The sequence below is a fragment of the Carettochelys insculpta genome, chromosome 6 (assembly GCF_033958435.1).
Source record: "Carettochelys insculpta isolate YL-2023 chromosome 6, ASM3395843v1, whole genome shotgun sequence".
In the NCBI taxonomy this organism is placed as follows: domain Eukaryota; kingdom Metazoa; phylum Chordata; order Testudines; family Carettochelyidae; genus Carettochelys; species Carettochelys insculpta.
Genome location: NC_134142.1, coordinates 127,064,439 through 127,081,529, shown reverse-complemented (window position 1 = coordinate 127,081,529; position 17,091 = coordinate 127,064,439). Strand labels below are relative to the sequence as shown.

The 17,091-nt window shown below is 65.1% G+C and overlaps 1 protein-coding gene across 2 annotated transcripts; it reads right to left on the bottom strand.

The window, feature by feature from the left end:
- Window positions 1–2,998: 2,998 nt before the first annotated feature.
- On the bottom strand, window positions 2,999–11,946 carry LOC142014097 (ADP-ribosylhydrolase ARH1-like). 2 transcript variants are annotated; one of them, XM_074996124.1, is made up of 8 exons: window positions 11,822–11,946; window positions 11,263–11,486; window positions 10,760–10,858; window positions 7,851–7,956; window positions 7,670–7,749; window positions 6,704–6,887; window positions 5,059–5,273; window positions 2,999–3,452 (listed from the first exon to the last, which is right to left on the bottom strand). In XM_074996124.1, the coding sequence occupies exons 1-8, from the start codon at window positions 11,830–11,832 to the stop codon at window positions 3,289–3,291; spliced, it is 1,083 nt and encodes a 360-aa protein (XP_074852225.1). In that variant the 5' UTR covers window positions 11,833–11,946; the 3' UTR covers window positions 2,999–3,288. The 2 variants fall into 2 exon arrangements, with proteins under 2 accessions (XP_074852225.1, XP_074852227.1); XM_074996126.1 differs by lacking the exon at window positions 10,760–10,858.
- Between the last annotated feature and the right edge of the window lie 5,145 nt (window positions 11,947–17,091).

Genomic DNA, 17,091 nt, shown 5'->3' with positions numbered 1-17,091 from the left:
TTCCCTGAAACTTTTCCTGACCCGTCTGTGGGGACTGCAGAAAATGGGAGTGAGGTGAAGGAGAATGAACAGGAAAGGTGCTTGTCTGTAAAAGCCAGAGCCAGACCTTTGCCTGGGGAGAAGTTTGTTTCAGCTCCTGATGGCCAGGACCTGCCTGAGTGTGAAACCACTGGCTGCGCTCTGCAAGGGTCCAAAGCAGGCAGGGTAAAAGTTTCTCAGGAATTGGAAGTTGATGCAAGTAAAGTGAAAACTATCAGGTAGTGTGAGCAGCCCTGTGAGAACCAAGTAAAACAGCTGCAGTCAGTCTCTGTAGGATGCAGGAGAGGGCCAGCAATTCCCCATCTCCAGATGGTGGAAACACTTATACTCTCATACTGGATTCGACTTCTGATTCCATGGGGAGGCAGTAGTTGGAGGTGGAAGGACAAAGGAGCTTTGGGCCTGGTGGGCCAGTAAGGGATAAACAGGGATTCCTTCATGTGGATTCTGCGTCTGGGACTCACAAAACAACTCTCAGAAAGCAGTTTGGGTTGCAAATTTCCAGGCTGGCAGGGAGGGGGCCGTCTCCCTGAGATCATCAATGGCCCAGCTCTTGTTAGAAGGGAGGGCACAGCCAGAGAGATCAAATTTCCACCCCAGGGGGCAAGAGAGAAGATTAGAACTTGATGGTGCTAAGAAAGGCCTCAGCCATTTATCCCCAAAATACCAGATTCTCAAGGAGGTTACACAAAGGTTGTGGTCTACCAAAGAGCAACGTAAATGTGCAGTTGCAATGGGTTTGTTCTGTTACTCACGCTGACTGCTGTAACCAAGGGGTGCTGCTACCAAAAGCTGTAGAATTGTACCATGCACTGAATGTTTGAAAAGAGCCATGTGACATGATGACATTGATGTAGAAGCATGAGTTGTATGTTGAAGGAGTCTGTAACTCTGAAGTGTCACCATTGTTCCCTGTGACTAGTCTTGCAACCTCTCACATGAGGAGGAACATTCCAAACCTATTGTGTGGCATGGAAGGGGAAACTGAGGCACACAGCCATTGTGGTGGTCTGACTAAATGCCAAGGATGGAAGCATTTGTACCTTCCGTTACTGGACTGTAACTGAATTCCAAACATTGGCCGGAGCAGCTGTATGGGCTGGTGGGAAGACGGGGCAGGGCCCAGACCAGAAAAGAACTATTTGATCTGTTGGTGCTGCAGCATCTGTATGGGCTCTGCCTGCTCGACTTGAGAACGTGGCTGATGGACCAGAGACAGAGGCAGGGAGACCGACCAACCTGAGGGAACTAAAGGGACTTGCCTGGCTGCATCACATGAAAGGGGCCAAGACCAAGCTCCTGAGTTGGAGCCTCCCCCAGCAGGATTATGACATGGAGGTGGTGCACATCAAGGGGAGCACTGAGGGTACAGCCGATGCCCGATCACGAGGGGAGGGCCCCGAACTTCCCCAGGTCACTGGCTGAGTGACCCCGCTCAGTTCGGTCTGGAAGGGGGGAGAGATGTGATGGAGTGGGGGATAACTGCGTGTGTGTGTGTGTGTGTGTGTGTGTGTGTGTGTGTGTGTGTGTGTGTGTGTGTGTGTGTGTGTGTGTGAGGGGCTCACAGAGGGTGTGGGGCTCCTGCTGAGGGTAACCCTGACGACCAGGTAGCACCTTTGTACTGCAGACAAAGGAGGAGGTGGAGCCTGAGGGGTTTGAATTGGAACTGGGAGTTGGAAGCAGTTAGTCTGGGCTGGGGGAGAGAGAGACAAAGGAGGGGGCAAGGCCCCAGCTCTGGGGGCCCCTCGGGGACTCCTCTCCCCAACATGGATTGGACTGGCTGTCTCTGCCTGCTGCACTGACTCCTCTGTACGATGCTGTGTCCTGTCGGCTAATAAACCTGCAGTTTTCCTGCTGAGTGAGAGACGCTCCTGCCTGCGGACGGGGTGCAGAGCTTGGGGGACCCCAGAACCCCATCACACCTGCACAGACACACAGGCACCTTCCTCGGCCCAGGCCTGGAAAACTCTTCGCAGGTCTGTCTTGGCCACTAGTAGACGATGGGTTGGAATCGCCCCTTCCCTCCTTGAGCTGTGGCAGGCCACTCGGTTCAGAGCTCCAGGCAGTCCCGGGTTCCCTGCCCCGATCTGGGCTCACCTCTGCAGGAGTTTCCTTAACCCTCAGCTCTGCCACTGCACATAAACGCTGCCTTGTCCAGCTCCTTTAATCTCAATTCAGTTTCCAGGCGCTACCACTTCACAGAGGAGTTGCTGAGCGCGGTTGCAGGCTCACAGGCCGATGCCCTCTGCACCCCACAGTCCCTGGAAGAATCCCTCCAGTGTGCCAGACTCCGTGCAGGTCACGAGCTCCCCAGGGTTAGGCCCTAGGCCCCTCTGCGTTCTGGGACCGACTCCAACCGACTCCCAGGAGTAACCCCTCCTCGGGTGTGACACCCCCTCTCGAGGGCCAGGATCGCAGTTCCTCGGGTTCGGCCACAGGCCCCTCTGCCTTGGGGAACTGCACCTCACTGCCCATCAGCACACCTGGGTCTCGCTGGCCCCCTTCTTCCTCCTGGGCCCCCGTCACTTACTGCTGGGTGCTCCATCCTCGGGGTGCAGCACATCCCTTTCCTGACACCAGTGTGATGGGGTTCAGGGGTCCCCAAGCTCTGCCCCTGTCCGCAGGCAGGAGTGACTCTCACTCAGCAGGTAGAATGGGAAGTTTATTGGTTGACAGAGGCCCAGCTCAGCACAGAGGTGTCAGTACAGCCGGCAGAGACAGTCATTCCAACCCGTCCTGGGGAGAGGAACCCGAGGGGCCCCAGAGCCAGGGCCTGGCCCCCTCCTTTGTCTCTCTCCCCCCCAGCCCAGACTCACTGATTCCAACTCCCAGTTCCAATTCAAACCCCTCAGACTCCACTTCCCCCTTTGTCTGCTGCCCAGAGGTGCCACCTGGGTGCTAGGTTACCCCCAGCAGAGCCCCCCCCCCCCCCCCCCGGTGAGACACACACACACACACACACGTATCCCCCACTCCAGCACAACAGGCCGGCTGCCTTCTTGCTCTCCCCACATCTTCTGATTCAGCCCAGCCAGGCTCCTCCCCGCCCTGTGCCCGGACAGGGGTGTCACCTGCCAGCTGCGGTTGCAGCCCCAGGGGGCACCCAGCCGGGAGGAGCTGCTCGTCCCCTCGCTCACACATCCACCCCCACTACATCCCAGGTGGCACTGAGAAAGGACCCAGGCATCCGGGCCGGGAGCAGTAGCCGGACACCCGCTGCCCTCTGGCTGTGTGGTGCCAGGCATGTGCTCATGGGGTGCTCTCCCCCCAGGCTAGGGCGTGGAGCCGATCCGCAGCCACCTCCATGCGCTGCCGGTACTCCAGGGCCTGGTGGTTCCCAGCAGGGACCCCAGCCAGGCCGTGCGCCAGCCCCCAGCAGCAGCCAGCGATGACACCTGTCGAATCACTGTCACCTGCAGAGAGACGGGCATGGCTGGGACCTTGGCTGGCCAGGGCAGGGGCAAGGCAGCTGGAGACCCCTCAGCCACCTGTGCGGGGGCAGGAGCGAGGACAGGCACGGGGGGACCCCTGGCTGGGGTGGAGCCTGGACACTGGGGACCCCTTGGCTGCCTGGGGTAGGGGCGGGGGTGGAGTGCCTAGGTATCTTTGGCCAGGGCGGGGGCTGGACGCCGGGGATCCCTGGCCAGGGCGGGGGCTGGACACCGGGGACCCCTGGCCAGGGCGGGGGCTGGACGCCAGGGTCCCCTCTTTCTGGCAGTGTTGACTCTTGGGTGCCTGAGCTCCCTTTTGGGCTGAGCTGGGCTGGACTGGGCTGGGGTGCAGTGAAGGTTCACGCTGGGTGGCGGGGATGGGTGGCCCCGTTGCCCCACCAGTCCCAGGGCCACGGTGCTGACCAGGAGCGGGGTGGACTGGCCAGACAGCCCGGCCGTGGGTCGCCAGGCCAGGGGCTGTGAAGTGAGCTTGCTGGGGAGGGGGATGAGAGCATAGCAGGGGCGTGGTTGCTGGGGTCGGAGCTCAGGAGCAGAGGGCCAGGGCTGGCCTGCACCTGGTCCTGGGGTGGGGGCTGTGGGGGCTGCCTTCTGCGGTGGGACCAGGACCTGTTGATAGTGGGTGGGGAGGTGCTTGGCTCTGGGTGTCCCTCTGTGTACCCAGACCAGGGACAAGAGCAGCTGGCTCTGGGTCAGGTGCACGCGGCAGAGCTTCTTGTCCTGGACGGGGGCTGCGGCTGGCTCTGGGGCATGGCTGGGGCTGGGTTGCAGCTGGCTCTGGGGTGGGGCTGGGGCCAGGGAAGTGGCTGGCTCTGGGGTGGGGCTGGGGCCAGGGATGTGGCTGGCTCTGGGGTGGGGCTAGGGCCAGGGAAGTGGCTGGCTCTGGGGTATGGCTGGGGCTGGGCACAGCTGGCTCTGGGGATGCGGCTGGCTCTGGGGTGGGGCTGGGGCCGGGCGCAGCTGGCTGTGGAGTACGGCTGGGGCTGGGGATGCGGCTGGCTGTGGGGTGGGGCTGGGGCTGGGGCCGGGGATGCAGCTGGCTCTGGGGTATGGCTGGGGCCGGGCACAGCTGGCTCTGGGGATGCGGCTGGCTCTGGGATGGGGCTGGGGCTGGGGATGTGGCTGGCTCTGGGGTGGGGCCGGGGCCGGGGCGCAGCTGGCTCTGGTGTATGGCTGGGGCCAGGGATGCGGCTGGCTCTGGGGTGGGGCTGGGGCTGGGGCCGGGGCATAGCTGGTCTGGGGTATGGCTTGGGCCAGGGATGTGGCTGGGGCTGGGTGCTGCTGGCTCTGGGGTATGGCTGGGGCTGGGGATGCGGCTGGCTCTGGGGTGGGGGTGTGCCTGGGGTGGGGGAAGTGGCTGGCTCTGGGGTATGGCTGGGGCTGCGGATGCAGGTGGCTCTGGAGTGGGGCTGGGGCTGGGGCCAGGGATGCGGCTGGCTCTGGGGTCTGACTGGGGCTGGGGCTGGGGATGCGGCTGGCTCTGGGGATGCGCCTGGGGCCGGGGATGCGGCTGGCTCTGGGGATGCGCCTGGGGCCGGGGATGCGGCTGGCTCTGGGGTGCTGCACTCACCCCCATGGAACATGGCGCGGCTGCAGAGCTCGTCCCAGCAGGGGCCGGCCCCCAGCAGTGCGTCGTAGGCGATCATGGGGGCGTCGTGCCCGCTGCGCCCCGCCCAGCCCCCCAGGCTGAAGCTCTGGTAGATCTGGTCCCGCTCGGCCGGGCCGTAGGGGGAGGGGAACTGTGGGGAGCCGCAGCCCTGGGCCAGGCCCCGCTCCGCCAGGTACCTGCGTGGGCAGGGGTGAGCCAGGCTCCCCATGCCCAGGAGCCCCCCACTTCCTGCTCGGGACCAGCTCTCCAGGGCCCCCAAATCCACTGCACCCCAGAGATCACCGCCAGCCCCCCACCTCTGGCCCGCGAGACCCCACCTCTACCCTGAACCCCATCCTCCGACCAGCTCCCCCAGCCCCCACATCCAGCCCCCAACCCCATCCTCCGACCAGCTCCCCCAGCCCCCAACCCCATCCCCCAACCCCATCCTTTGACCAACTCCCCCAGCCCCCAACCCCATCCCCCAACCCCATCCTTTGACCAACTCCCCCAGCCCCCACCTCCAGCCCCCAACCCCATCCTCCAACCGGCCCCCCCCCAGCCCCCAACCCCATCCCCCAACCCCATCCTCTGACCAGCTCCCCCAGCCCCCACCTCCAGCCCCCAACCCCATCCTCCAACCGGCCCCCCCCAGCCACCCTCCCAACCCCATCCTCTGACCAGCTCCCTCAGCACCCGCCTCCAGCCCCCAACCCCATCCTTCGACCAACTCCTCCAGACCCCACTTCCAGCCCCCAACCTCATCCTCTGACCAGCTCCCCCAGCCCCCACTTCCAGCCCCCAGCCCCATCCCCCAACCCCATCCTCTGACCAGCTCCACCAGCCCCCAACCCCATCCTCCGACCGGCCCCCCCCAGCCCCCACCTCCAGCCCCCAACCCCATCCTCCAACCGGCCCCCCCCAGCCACCCTCCCAACCCCATCCTCCGACCAGCTCCCCCAGCCCCCAACCCCATCCCCCAACCCCATCCTCTGACCAGCTCCCCCAGCCCCCACCTCCAGCCCCCAACCCCATCCTCCAACCGGCCCCCCCCAGCCACCCTCCCAACCCCATCCTCCGACCAGCTCCCCCAGCCCCCAACCCCATCCTCCAACCCCATCCTCTGACCGGCCCCCCCAGCCACCCTCCCAACCCCATCCTCTGACCAGCTCCCCTCAGCCCCCACTTCCAGCCCCCACCTCCAGCCCCCAACCTCATCCTCTGACCAGCTCCCCCAGCCCCCACCTCCAGCCCCCAACCCCATCCTCTGACCAGCTCCCCTCACCCACCTCCAGCCCACAACCCCAGCCCCCAGCCCCATCCTCCAACCCCATCCTCCGACCGGCCCCCCCAGCCACCCTCCCAACCCCATCCTCTGACCAGCTCCCCTCAGCCCCCACTTCCAGCCCCCACCTCCAGCCCCCAACCTCATCCTCTGACCAGCTCCCCCAGCCCCCACCTCCAGCGCCCAACCCCATCCTCTGACCAGCTCCCCTCACCCACCTCCAGCCCACAACCCCAGCCCCCAGCCCCATCCTCTGACCAGCCCCCCAGCCCCCAACCCCAGCCCCCACCCCCATCCTCCGCCTGGCCCCTGGGGCTCAGACCTCTCCTGGCCCGCACTCACCAGCCCCACTTCTCCTGGAAGTACCCCCAGGCCTCCATGTTGGGCTGGGTTTCAATGCCGACGTCCTGCACGTAGGCCTGGGCCAGAGGCAGCGTCTGCATCAGCCCGGCCCCCCACTGCTCCAGGGGCCGCCCCTGCACCCCATAGGCCACAAACAGCGCCACGGCCAGCGCCCCCAGGTACCCTGCAATGGCCACGTCCGGGCATCAGGGCACGGCCTCAGGCAGTCCCGTGCTCCCCCAGTGTGGGGCACAGCATGGGGGGAAATCCCATGGCCCCCTGGTGTGGGTCACAGCATGGGGGGGGGTCCTGTGCCCCCTGGTGTGGGTCACAGCATGGGGGGGGGGTCCTGTGCCCCCTGGTGTGGGTCACAGCATGGGGGGGAAATCCCATGGCCCCCCGGTGTGGGGCACAGCATGGGGGGGGTCCCATGGTCCCCGGGTGTGGGGCACAGCATGGGGGGGGGTCCCATGGTCCCCTGGTGTGGGTCACAGCATGGGGGGGGGTCCTGTGCCCCCTGGTGTGGGTCACAGCATGGGGGGGAAATCCCATGGCCCCCCGGTGTGGGGCACAGCATGGGGGGGTCCCATGGTCCCCGGGTGTGGGGCACAGCATGGGGGGGGTCCCATGGTCCCCTGGTGTGGGGCACAGCATGAGGGGGGTCCTGTGCCCCCTGGTGTGGGTCACAGCATGGGGGGGGGGTCCCGTGGCCCCCCGGTGTGGGGCATGGCATGAGGGGGTCCTGTCCCCCCTTTGGGTCAGGATCTCAGGGGTCCCGAGGCCTCTGTGCTGTGGAGCCTGGGGTCAGGGCCCCTCGATACCTCAGGTACCCCTGGCCTTCCCCCAGACCACCCTGAACCCCCAGTTCTCTGCAGTGAGGGATGCTGGGGTGGCCCAGCCCATCTGCAGTCCCTGCAAGTGGGTCTGGCAGAGTGGGAGTGTGGGACCCCTTTCCCTGCCCCCCACCTGTGGGGTGATGGTGTGTCATGCGCCCGCTCTCTACGCTGATCCGGATCAGCTCCTGCAGCTCCGTGGGGCGTGGATACCTGGGGGAGCCGGGGCAGAGCTGTGTCAGCCCCCCAAGTGGCCCCCCAGCACCCACTGGGCTGGCTCCCCACCTCCCTGGTGCCCCCAGGCCCAGCCCCACCTGAGTCCTATGGCCATGGAGCGCATGGCAGCACCGCAGCCGGTCCCGTGGGGGTTGAAGGGGATCCGGTACCCGGCGGGCTCACCTGGGCGCAGCTGGGACGTCCCTGCGGGGAGAAGGGGGTCAGGCCTGGGGAGGGTGCGGGGGGCAGGTCACAGCCCACAGTGCCTGTGGGGAGTTGGGGGAGGAGGAGATTCGGGTGGCCCCCAGCACCTCACCGCTGGGCCCAGCCCCACAGCAGGATGAGACCCCTGCGGTTCCCAGCACCTCCCCACTGGGCCCAGCTCCACGGCAGGATGAGACCCTTGCAGCCCCCAGCACCTCGCCGCTGGGCCCAGCCCCATGGCAGGATGAGACCCCTGCCGTCCCCAGCACCTCACCACTGGGCCCAGCTCCACGGCAGGATGAGACCCTTGCAGCCCCCAGCACCTCGCCGCTGGGCCCAGCCCCATGGCAGGATGAGACCCCTGCCGTCCCCAGCACCTCACCACTGGGGCCAGCTCCACGGCAGGATGAGACCCCTGCCATCCCCAGCACCTCCCCACTGGGCCCAGCCCCACAGCAGCATGAGACCCCTGCAGCCCCCAGCACCTCACCACTGGGGCCAGCTCCACGGCAGGATGAGACCCCTGCCATCCCCAGCACCTCCCCACTGGGCCCAGCCCCACAGCAGGATGAGACCCCTGCAGTCCCCAGCACCTCACCACTGGGGCCAGCTCCACGGCAGGATGAGACCCCTGCCATCCCCAGCACCTCCCCACTGGGCCCAGCCCCACAGCAGCATGAGACCCCTGCAGCCCCCAGCACCTCCCCACTGGGGCCAGCCCCACAGCGGGAGGAAATCCCACTGTGCCCTTGTGCAGACCAAGTGGCCTGTGGAGGGTGAGGGCCTTGCCAGGGGCCCCGCGTAAGGCCGGGGGTGGCCCACACACACGGGGACGCTGGGAGATGGGGTGTCCCACTGGGGATGGGGGCGCAGGGCAGACTGGGGGCTCGACAACCCCAGGCGACACTTCTCAGCTAGGAGTAGAGCTGACTAGGGCTGTTGGGTCCTCCTCGTGCCAGCAGAGATGGGGCAGTCGGGGGTCCCCTCATGCCAGTGGTGTTGGGGCGGTTGGGGGTCCTCTCATGCTGGCAGCGTTGGGGCAGTCGGGGGTCCCCTCGTGCTGGCTGAGATGGGGCGGTCGGGGGTCCCCTCATACTAGCGGAGATGGGGCGGTTGGGGGTCCCCTCATGCCAGTGGTGTTGGGGCGGTCAGGGGTCCCCTCATACCAGTGGCATTGGGGCAGTCAGGGTCCCCTTGTGCTGGCTGAGATGGGGCGGTCGGGGGTCCCCTCGTGCTGGCTGAGATGGGGCAGTCGGGGTCCCCTTGTGCTGGCTGAGATGGGGTGGTTGGGGTCCCCTCATGCCAGCAGCATTGGGGTGGTAGGGGGTCCCCTCGTGCCAGCGGAGATGGGGCGGTTGGGGGTCCCCTCATGCCAGTGGTGTTGGGGCGGTCGGGGGGTCCCCTTATGCTGGCAGCGTTGGGGCAGTCGGGGTCCCCTCGTGCTGGCAGAGATGGGGAGGTCGGGGTCCCCTTGTGCTGGCTGAGATGGGGCGGTCGGGGTCCCCTCATACCAGCGGCATTGGGGCGGTCGGGGGTCCCCTTGTGCTGGCTGAGATGGGGTGGTCGGGGTCCCCTCATGCCAGCGGCATTGGGGTGGTAGGGGGTCCCCTCGTGCCAGCGGAGATGGGGCGGTTGGGGGGTCCCCTTGTGCCAGCAGCGATGGAGCAGTCGGGGTACCCTCATGCCAGTGGTGTTGGGGCGGTCAGGGGTCCCCTCATGCTGGCAGCGTTGGGGCAGTCGGGGGTCCCCTCATACCAGCGGCATTGGGGCAGTCGGGGTCCCCTCGTGCTGGCAGAGATGGGGAGGTCGGGGTCCCCTTGTGCTGGCTGAGATGGGGCGGTCGGGGTCCCCTCATACCAGTGGCATTGGGGCAGTCGGGGTCCCCTCGTGCTGGCAGAGATGGGGAGGTCGGGGTCCCCTTCTGCTGGCTGAGATGGGGCGGTCGGGGTCCCCTCATACCAGCGGCATTGGGGCGGTCGGGGGTCCCCTCGTGCTGGCTGAGATGGGGCAGTCGGGGTCCCCTTGTGCTGGCTGAGATGGGGTGGTCGGGGTTCCCTCATGCCAGCGGCATTGGGGTGGTAGGGGGTCCCCTTGTGCCAGCGGAGATGGGGCGGTCGGGGTCCCCTCATGCCGGTGGCGTTGGGGCAGTCGGGGTCCCCTCATGCTGGTGGCATTGGGGTGATTGGGGTTCCCCTCGTGCCAGCGGCGTTGGGGTGGTAGGGGGTCCCATGCTAGCGGAGATGGGGCAGTCGGGGTCCCCTCGTGCTGGTGGCGTTGGGGCAGTCGGGGTCCCTCATGTGAGCATCTGCCAACTTCTTTTCTACCATCATCACTGATCCTGTATGCTTCTTACCAGCAGCACCCCCCTCCCCCTTCCTGAGCCCCTGGCAGCCTCCCCCATGATGCAGGTGTGGGGGAGACGTGGGGCTCTGGGTGGGTCCCAGGCAGCAGCTGGCTGAGGGGAGGGTCTGGGAGCAGGGCTATGGAGGCCCAGCCAGGGGGTGCCAGGTGGGCGGGGGGCTGGGAGCAGGGCTATGGGGACCCAGCTGGGGGGTGCCAGGTGGGCGGGGGGCTGGGAGCAGGGCTATGGGGACCCAGCTGGGGGGTGCCAGGTGGGCGGGGGGCTGGGAGCAGGGCTATGGGGGCCCAGCCAGGGGGTGCTGGGGGGTGGGGGTCTGGGAGCAGGGCTATGGGGGCCCAGCCAGGGGGTGCCAGGGGGTGGGGGGGCTGGGAGCAGGGAGGGCTATGGGAGCCCAGCCAGGGGGTGCCGGGGGGGTGGGGGGGGCTGGGAGCCCTACGGTACCCAGGATGCTTGTGGGGCCGGGTTTTCTGCCCTCCATGTCATCCATTGCGGCCACGTAGCGTTGGGCCAGCTCCTGCAGCAGATCCTCCCCCTGCAGCCCTGGGGGGCAGAGAGGGGTCAGACCCACACCCTTCCCTCCCGCCCCTCCCTTCCCCTCCAGCCCTGGGGGCAGAGAGGGGTCAGAACCACACCCTCCCCTCCCACCCCTCCCCTCCAGCCCTGGGGGGCAGAGAGGGGTCAGACCCACACCCTCCCCTCCCGCCCCTCCCGCCCCTCCCCTCCAGCCCTGGGGGGCAGAGAGGGGTCAGACCCACACCCTCCCCTCCCGCCACTCCCGCCCCTCCCCTCCCCTCTCCTCCAGCCTTGGGGGGCAGAGAGACAGTCAGCCCTGTGCCCCTCCCCTATTTGGCCCAACTTCTCTGGCTTCAGTCAAGTGGCCCAACCTGCACCCCGGATCTGCGCTGCCCCTGCTCAGGCCTGTGCCCCCGGGTGCGCCCCCTCACCGGTGGCCAGGGCCTCAGCGGTGGCCAGGTGCAGCACGGTGTCGTCGCTGATGGGCCAGTCTGGGGGTGTGGCCAGGATGCTCCCCAGACCCCCCAGCTGGGCCAGCTCGGCGTGGATCTGTGGGCCTGAGGTGCAGTACTCCCAGCGCTGGTTCCGGTACCCCAGGGCATCGCCTGCCCCACTCAGCACCATGGCTGCCTGGTACGCCGCCCGCGGGGGGGACCTGGGGAGATGGGGGTCAGGGCTCCAGCCCCACAACTGCCACCCCCCCTCCCCCCCACCCTCAGCACCAAGGCCACCCGGTACGCTGCCCACGGGGGGGCCTGGGGAGATGGGGGCCAGGGCTCCAGCCCCCCAACTGCCACCCCCTCCCCCTCCCCCTCAGCACCATGGCCACCCGGTACGCCGCCCACGGGGGGGCCCTGGGGAGATGGGGGTCAAGGCTCCAGCCCCCCAAGTGCCACCCCCTGTGCCCCACTCTCAGCACCACTTCCGTATTCCTCCTGCCCCCAAGCGTCATAGCCGGGCAGGGGTAGTGGGGCTTGGGGAGGCGCTTACGTCCCCTCCATGGTTCCTAGCGCTGGCAAGGGGCCTCCGTCTGTGCCGGCAGCGCCCTGCCCCCACGTCTGTCCTCTCCGTCCCTGTGGGGCCCTGGTCCTGTGTCTGTCTGTCTGTCTGTCCTTCCTGGCAGTGCCCCGCCCCCACGCCTGTCCCTCTGTCCAGGAAGGGCCCAGCCCCCTGACCAGCTGTCTGCCCCCTCGCTGGCTCAGCAATTCGCAAGTCTAAATGCAGCCCTGGCATGGTGCCACCTCTGGCCGGCTTCCCTTAAAGGGGACGAGAACTTCACCCCACGGATGGGAAGGGGCACGTGGGGCAGCTGGGGGGGGTGAAGGATCGCAGGCCAGGGGGGCACTGGGTGTCCCTGGGGGTGTGATGGGGTTCAGGGGTCCCCCTGCACTGCACCCCGTCCGCTGGCAGGAGAGACTCTCACTCAGCAGGTACAACAGGAGGTTTATTAGGCAACAGATGCCCAGTTTCTCACAGAAGGGATAGTACAGCAGCCAGAGACAGTCCTTCCAACCCGTCCTGGGGAGAGGAGCCCGAGGGGTGCCCCTCTGGGGTGTAGCTTTCCTCCTCCTCCAGCTGGCTCCTTCCAGCTCCCTCTCCCCCTAGCCTCAAACTGCCGCCCCCGATTCAAAACCCAGCTCGGCTCCTCCCTCCTCTTTGTTCAGGGCTGAGGTGTTACCTGCCAGTTGTAGCCCCAGGGTCATCCTTAGCCGCTGGGAGCTGCTGCTTGCCTCAGACATCCAGCCTGAGTCTCACACATGCATCCCCCCACTCCAACACATCTCTCCCCCCTTCCAGACCGCACTGAGCGGGGTCACTTAGCCAGTGACCTGGGGAAGTTCGGGGCCCTCCCTGCGTGACAGGGCATTGGCTGTGGTGTTGTTGTTCCCCGTCACATGGACCACCTCCATGTCGTAGTCCTGCAGGAGCAGACTCCACCGCAGGAGCTTGGCGTTGGCCCCTTTCATGTGATGCAGCCAGGTCAGGGGTGAGTGATCGGTGTACACGGTGAAACGCCGTCCAAACAGGTACGGCTGCAGCTTCCCCAGCGCCCACCCCATGGCCAGACATTCCTTCTCTATGGCCGCGTAGCTCTGCTCCCGAGGCAGCAGCTTCTTACTCAGGTACACGATGGGGTGTTTCTCCCCTTTGTCATTCACCTGCATTAGCACCGCGCCCAGCCCCACGTCTGAAGCGTTGGTGAACACCAGGAAGGGTTTGTTGAAGTCTGGATTTGCCAGCACTGGGGCCCTGACCAGAGCCTCCTTCAGCGCGCAGGGGGCCTCTTGGCACTGCTCGGTCCAGACCACCTTGTCAGGCTTTCCCTTTTTACACAGCTCCGTGAGGGGGGCTGCGACGGAGCTAAAGTGGGGCACAAACCTCCGGTAGTACCCTGCCATCCCAATGAAGGCCTGGACCTGCTTCTTAGTCTGGGGTGTTGGCCAATCTCTGACAGCCTCCACTTTAGCTGGCTCTGGCTTTAAGCAGCCGCTGCCCACCTTGTGCCCCAGGTAGGTCACCTCAGCCATTCCCACCTTGCACTTCCCTGCCTTGATAGTCAGCCCGGCCTTCTGGAGTCGGTCCAGCACCTGCTTGACCTGGGACACATGGTCCTCCCACGTCTGGCTGAAGATGCAAATGTCGTCCATGTAAGCCAGGGCAAAGCTCTCCATCCCTTTCAGTAGCTGGTCCACCAGACGCTGGAAGGTAGCGGGTGCCCCCTTGAGGCCGAAGGGCAGGACCAGGAACTCGTAGAGCCCCACAGGGGTGATGAAAGCCGACTTCAGCCGGGCATCTTGGTCTAATGGCACTTGCCAGTACCCCTTGGTGAGGTCTATGGTGGTGAGGTAACGGGCTCCCCCCAGCTTGTCTAAAAGGTCATCAGGCCTGGGCATGGGGTAGGCGTCCGAGACAGTGATGGCGTTAAGCTTGCGATAGTCCACACAAAACCGAACAGACCCATCTCTTTTAGGGACTAACACCACGGGCGAGGCCCAGGGGCTGGACGAGGGTTGGATCACCCCCAGAGCCAGCATGTCTTCAACCTCCCGCTCTATGTCCTGAGCCGTCCTCCCTGTGGCTCTGAATGGCACACACTTGATAGGGGCGTGGGTGCCTGTCTCTATTCGGTGGACAGCCAGGTCAGTGCGTCCAGGTCTGTCAGAAAACAGCTGTTGATGCGAATGCAGCACCTACTTGATCTCTGTCTGCTGGGCAGGGGTCAGCTGGTTCGAGAGGGGAATAGACTCCAGCAAGGAGCCGGCTCCAGACCTTGTGAGCAAATCCACCAAGGGATCATCCCCCTGCCCCTCCCAGTGCCTGCACAGGGCCAGCACCAAGTTCTCTCTGTCCCAGTAAGGTTTCATCATGTTCACATGATAGACCCGGTGGCTGTGGGCCCGGTTCGACAGTTCCACCACATAATTCACCTCATTTAGCTGTTTGACGACTTTGAAGGGCCCATCCCAGGCCGCTTGCAGCTTGTTCCGCCGCACAGGTACAAGGACCATCACTTGGTCCCCGGTGGCATAGGCTCGGGCCCTGGCGTTACGGTCATACCAGACCTTTTGCTTCCTTTGGGCCATGGAGAGGTTCTCCCTGGCCAGGCCCATGAGCTCGGTGAGTTTTTCCCGGAAGGTCAGTACACACTGTACCACTGACTCCCCTTCAGGAGAGGCCGTCCCCTCCCACTCTTCTCTGAGCAAGTCCAAGGGTCCCTGTACCCTCCTTCCGTACAGCAGCTCAAACGGGGAGAACCCCGTGGATTCCTGGGGCACCTCCCTGTATGCAAACAGCAGGTGGGGTAAGTACTTGTCCCAGTCATGGGGGTATTGATTCATGAAAGTTCTCAGCATCTGCTTCAGAGTCCCATTGAACCTCTCCAAGAGCCCATTGGTCTGGGGGTGGTAGGCTGTGGCCCAGGTGTGCCGGACCCCACACTTGTCCCACAAGCTTTGCAGCAGGGCCGACATGAAGTTGGACCCCTGATCTGTGAGGACCTCCTTGGGGAACCCCACTCTGCTGAAAATGGACAGCAGTGCATCTGCCACGGTGTCAGCATCGACAGAGGTCAAGGCCACAGCTTCTGGGTATCGCGTGGCAAAATCTACCACTATCAAAATATATTTCTTCCCCGAACGCGTTGCCTTGCTGAAGGGGCCCACTATGTCCATAGCCACTTTCTGGAAAGGCTCCTCTACGATGGGCAGTGGCCTCAGGGCAGCTTTCCCCTTGTCCCGGGTCTTCCACACCCTCTGGCAGGGATCGCAGGACAGGCAATACAGACGGACAGCTGCAAAGATCCCGGGCCAAAAAAAGTTCTGTAACAACCTTTCCCTGGTGCGGTGGATCCCCTGGTGTCCTGCGAGCAGGACATCATGGGCTAGGTACAGGAACCTGCGCCGGTACTTTTGGGGAACCACCAGTTGCCTCGGGACCTTCCATGGCTCCGCTTTGCGTCTGGGAGCCCATTGCCGGTACAGGAGTCCCTTTTCCCACAGGAATCTCTCCCTGCAGCCCTCCCCCAGCTGTGGAGCTGGGCTGAGACTGGCCAGTTCCCTCAGCTTCTGCAAGGAGGGGTCTCTCTGCTGCTCTGCCTGGAACTCTTTGGCTGGGGCAGGGGCAGATGCTACTCCCCCATCACTGCCTGGCTCCAGCACCCCTGGCCTGTGAGATGTGGTTTTTGGGGGCCCCCTTTCTCTCAGGGTTGGCCCCTGTGGCTCCTGTGACTTTGGCTGGGCCTGTACCCCTGAATCTGGGGAGCGCACCCCTCGTTTTCTTTGGCTACGGGTCAGGACCAGGGCACGAGGGCGTTCACCTTGCCAGTTCTCCAGGTCAGCCCCCATCAGTACATCCGCCGGCAAATGGCTGTGCACGCCCACCTCCTTGGGGCCTTCCTTCTTCCCCCATTTCAGGTGCACCCTCGCCATGGGCACCTTGAAAGGGGTCCCATCAATTCCTGTTATCGTCAGGTGGGAATCGGGTATCATGCAGCCCGGTGCCACCACCCCGGGTCGGGCCAGCGTCACGTCAGCGCCTGTGTCCCAGGACCCCGTGACCTTTTTCCCATCTACCTCGAGGGGTGTGAGACACTTGCTCCACAGAGGCAGAGCCGCCCCCACTCTGTAAACTGGCCTCTGAGCATTTGGGCCCTCTGGGGAGCTGGTCTGTGGGGCGGACTCGGCCCAGTCCGAGTGCCCATTGTCAGCACCACCCGCCTTGGCCGCCAGCCCCTCTGGCTTCTGGGACTCCACCCAGTTGACTCCATGACCCCCCGGCCTGCTCAACCCGTCTGGGAGCCTGGGGCACTGGGCTGCTCTATGCCCCTTTCGCCCACAGTGATAACAGCCTGGGTCTTGTTGTGTCCCTCGGGCCGGCTGCTCTGTCCGGGCTCTGTTTGGCTCTCTGGGGGGTGGGTGGCCGGCCCCTCTTTCCTGGGCCGGCCCAAGAGGTGGTCCCCTCTGTCGTACGGTCAGGGACCGGTCTCTCTGAGATTCTCGGTTTCTCCAGGACTCCCTCTCTTTGTGGGGCTCACTATCAAACCTGGCCCGGCTCTTTGTGAAGTCATCTGCCAGTTTCCCTGCATTGTGTGAATCCCCAGGCCTCCGGTCCACGAGCCACACCCTCAGGTCAGGTGCGCACATCTCGTAGAATCGCTCCAGGACCGCCAGCTCCACCAGGTCCTCTACGGACTGGGCTCCCATCCAGAACACCCACTTCCGGTAGTATTGCCTCAGGCGGGCGGTTGTATCTACATGGGTTTCCTCTGGCCTCTTCTGCGCCTCCTGGAACTACTTCTTGTACGTCTCCGGAGTCAGCCCGAACTTATGCAGCAGGGCCTGTTTGACGCGTTCATAGTCCCCAGGCTGCAGCCCCTCCAGCTGGCTGAGCACCACTGCGGCCTTCTGGCCCAGCAAGGGGGTGAGGTGCCGGAGCCATTCGGCTGGGGGAACCTCGTGCAACTCACAGGCTCGCTCAAAGGCGGTAAGGAACTCGTCCATGTCCCCTGGGTCCTGACCCTGGGCCAGCACGCGCGTCTCCAAGTGACTGGCCACCCCGAGCCGTCTGGTCCTCTCCCCGCTTACTGCAGCTGGGGCCTTTTGGCATCTCACCTCTGCCATGGCCTGCTCGTGCTCCCGCTCTCACACTCTCTCCTCCTCACCCGAGGCCGTCGCTGGGAGGTAACAGGGGTCAGACCCGAGGCCGTCGCTGGGAGGTAACGGGGGTCAGACCCGAGGCCGGCGCTGGGAGGTAACGGGGGT

Bases quoted from the DNA above. Each gene is read 5' to 3' on its own strand.
- LOC142014097 (XM_074996124.1), bottom strand. The intron at 10,859-11,262 runs GTGAGGGGGCGC...TCTGCCCCCCAG, and splicing joins CGCTGAGGCCCTGGCCACCG to GGCTGCAGGGGGAGGATCTG. The intron at 7,957-10,759 runs GTACCGTAGGGC...TTCTCCCCGCAG, and splicing joins CGGCCCCACAAGCATCCTGG to GGACGTCCCAGCTGCGCCCA.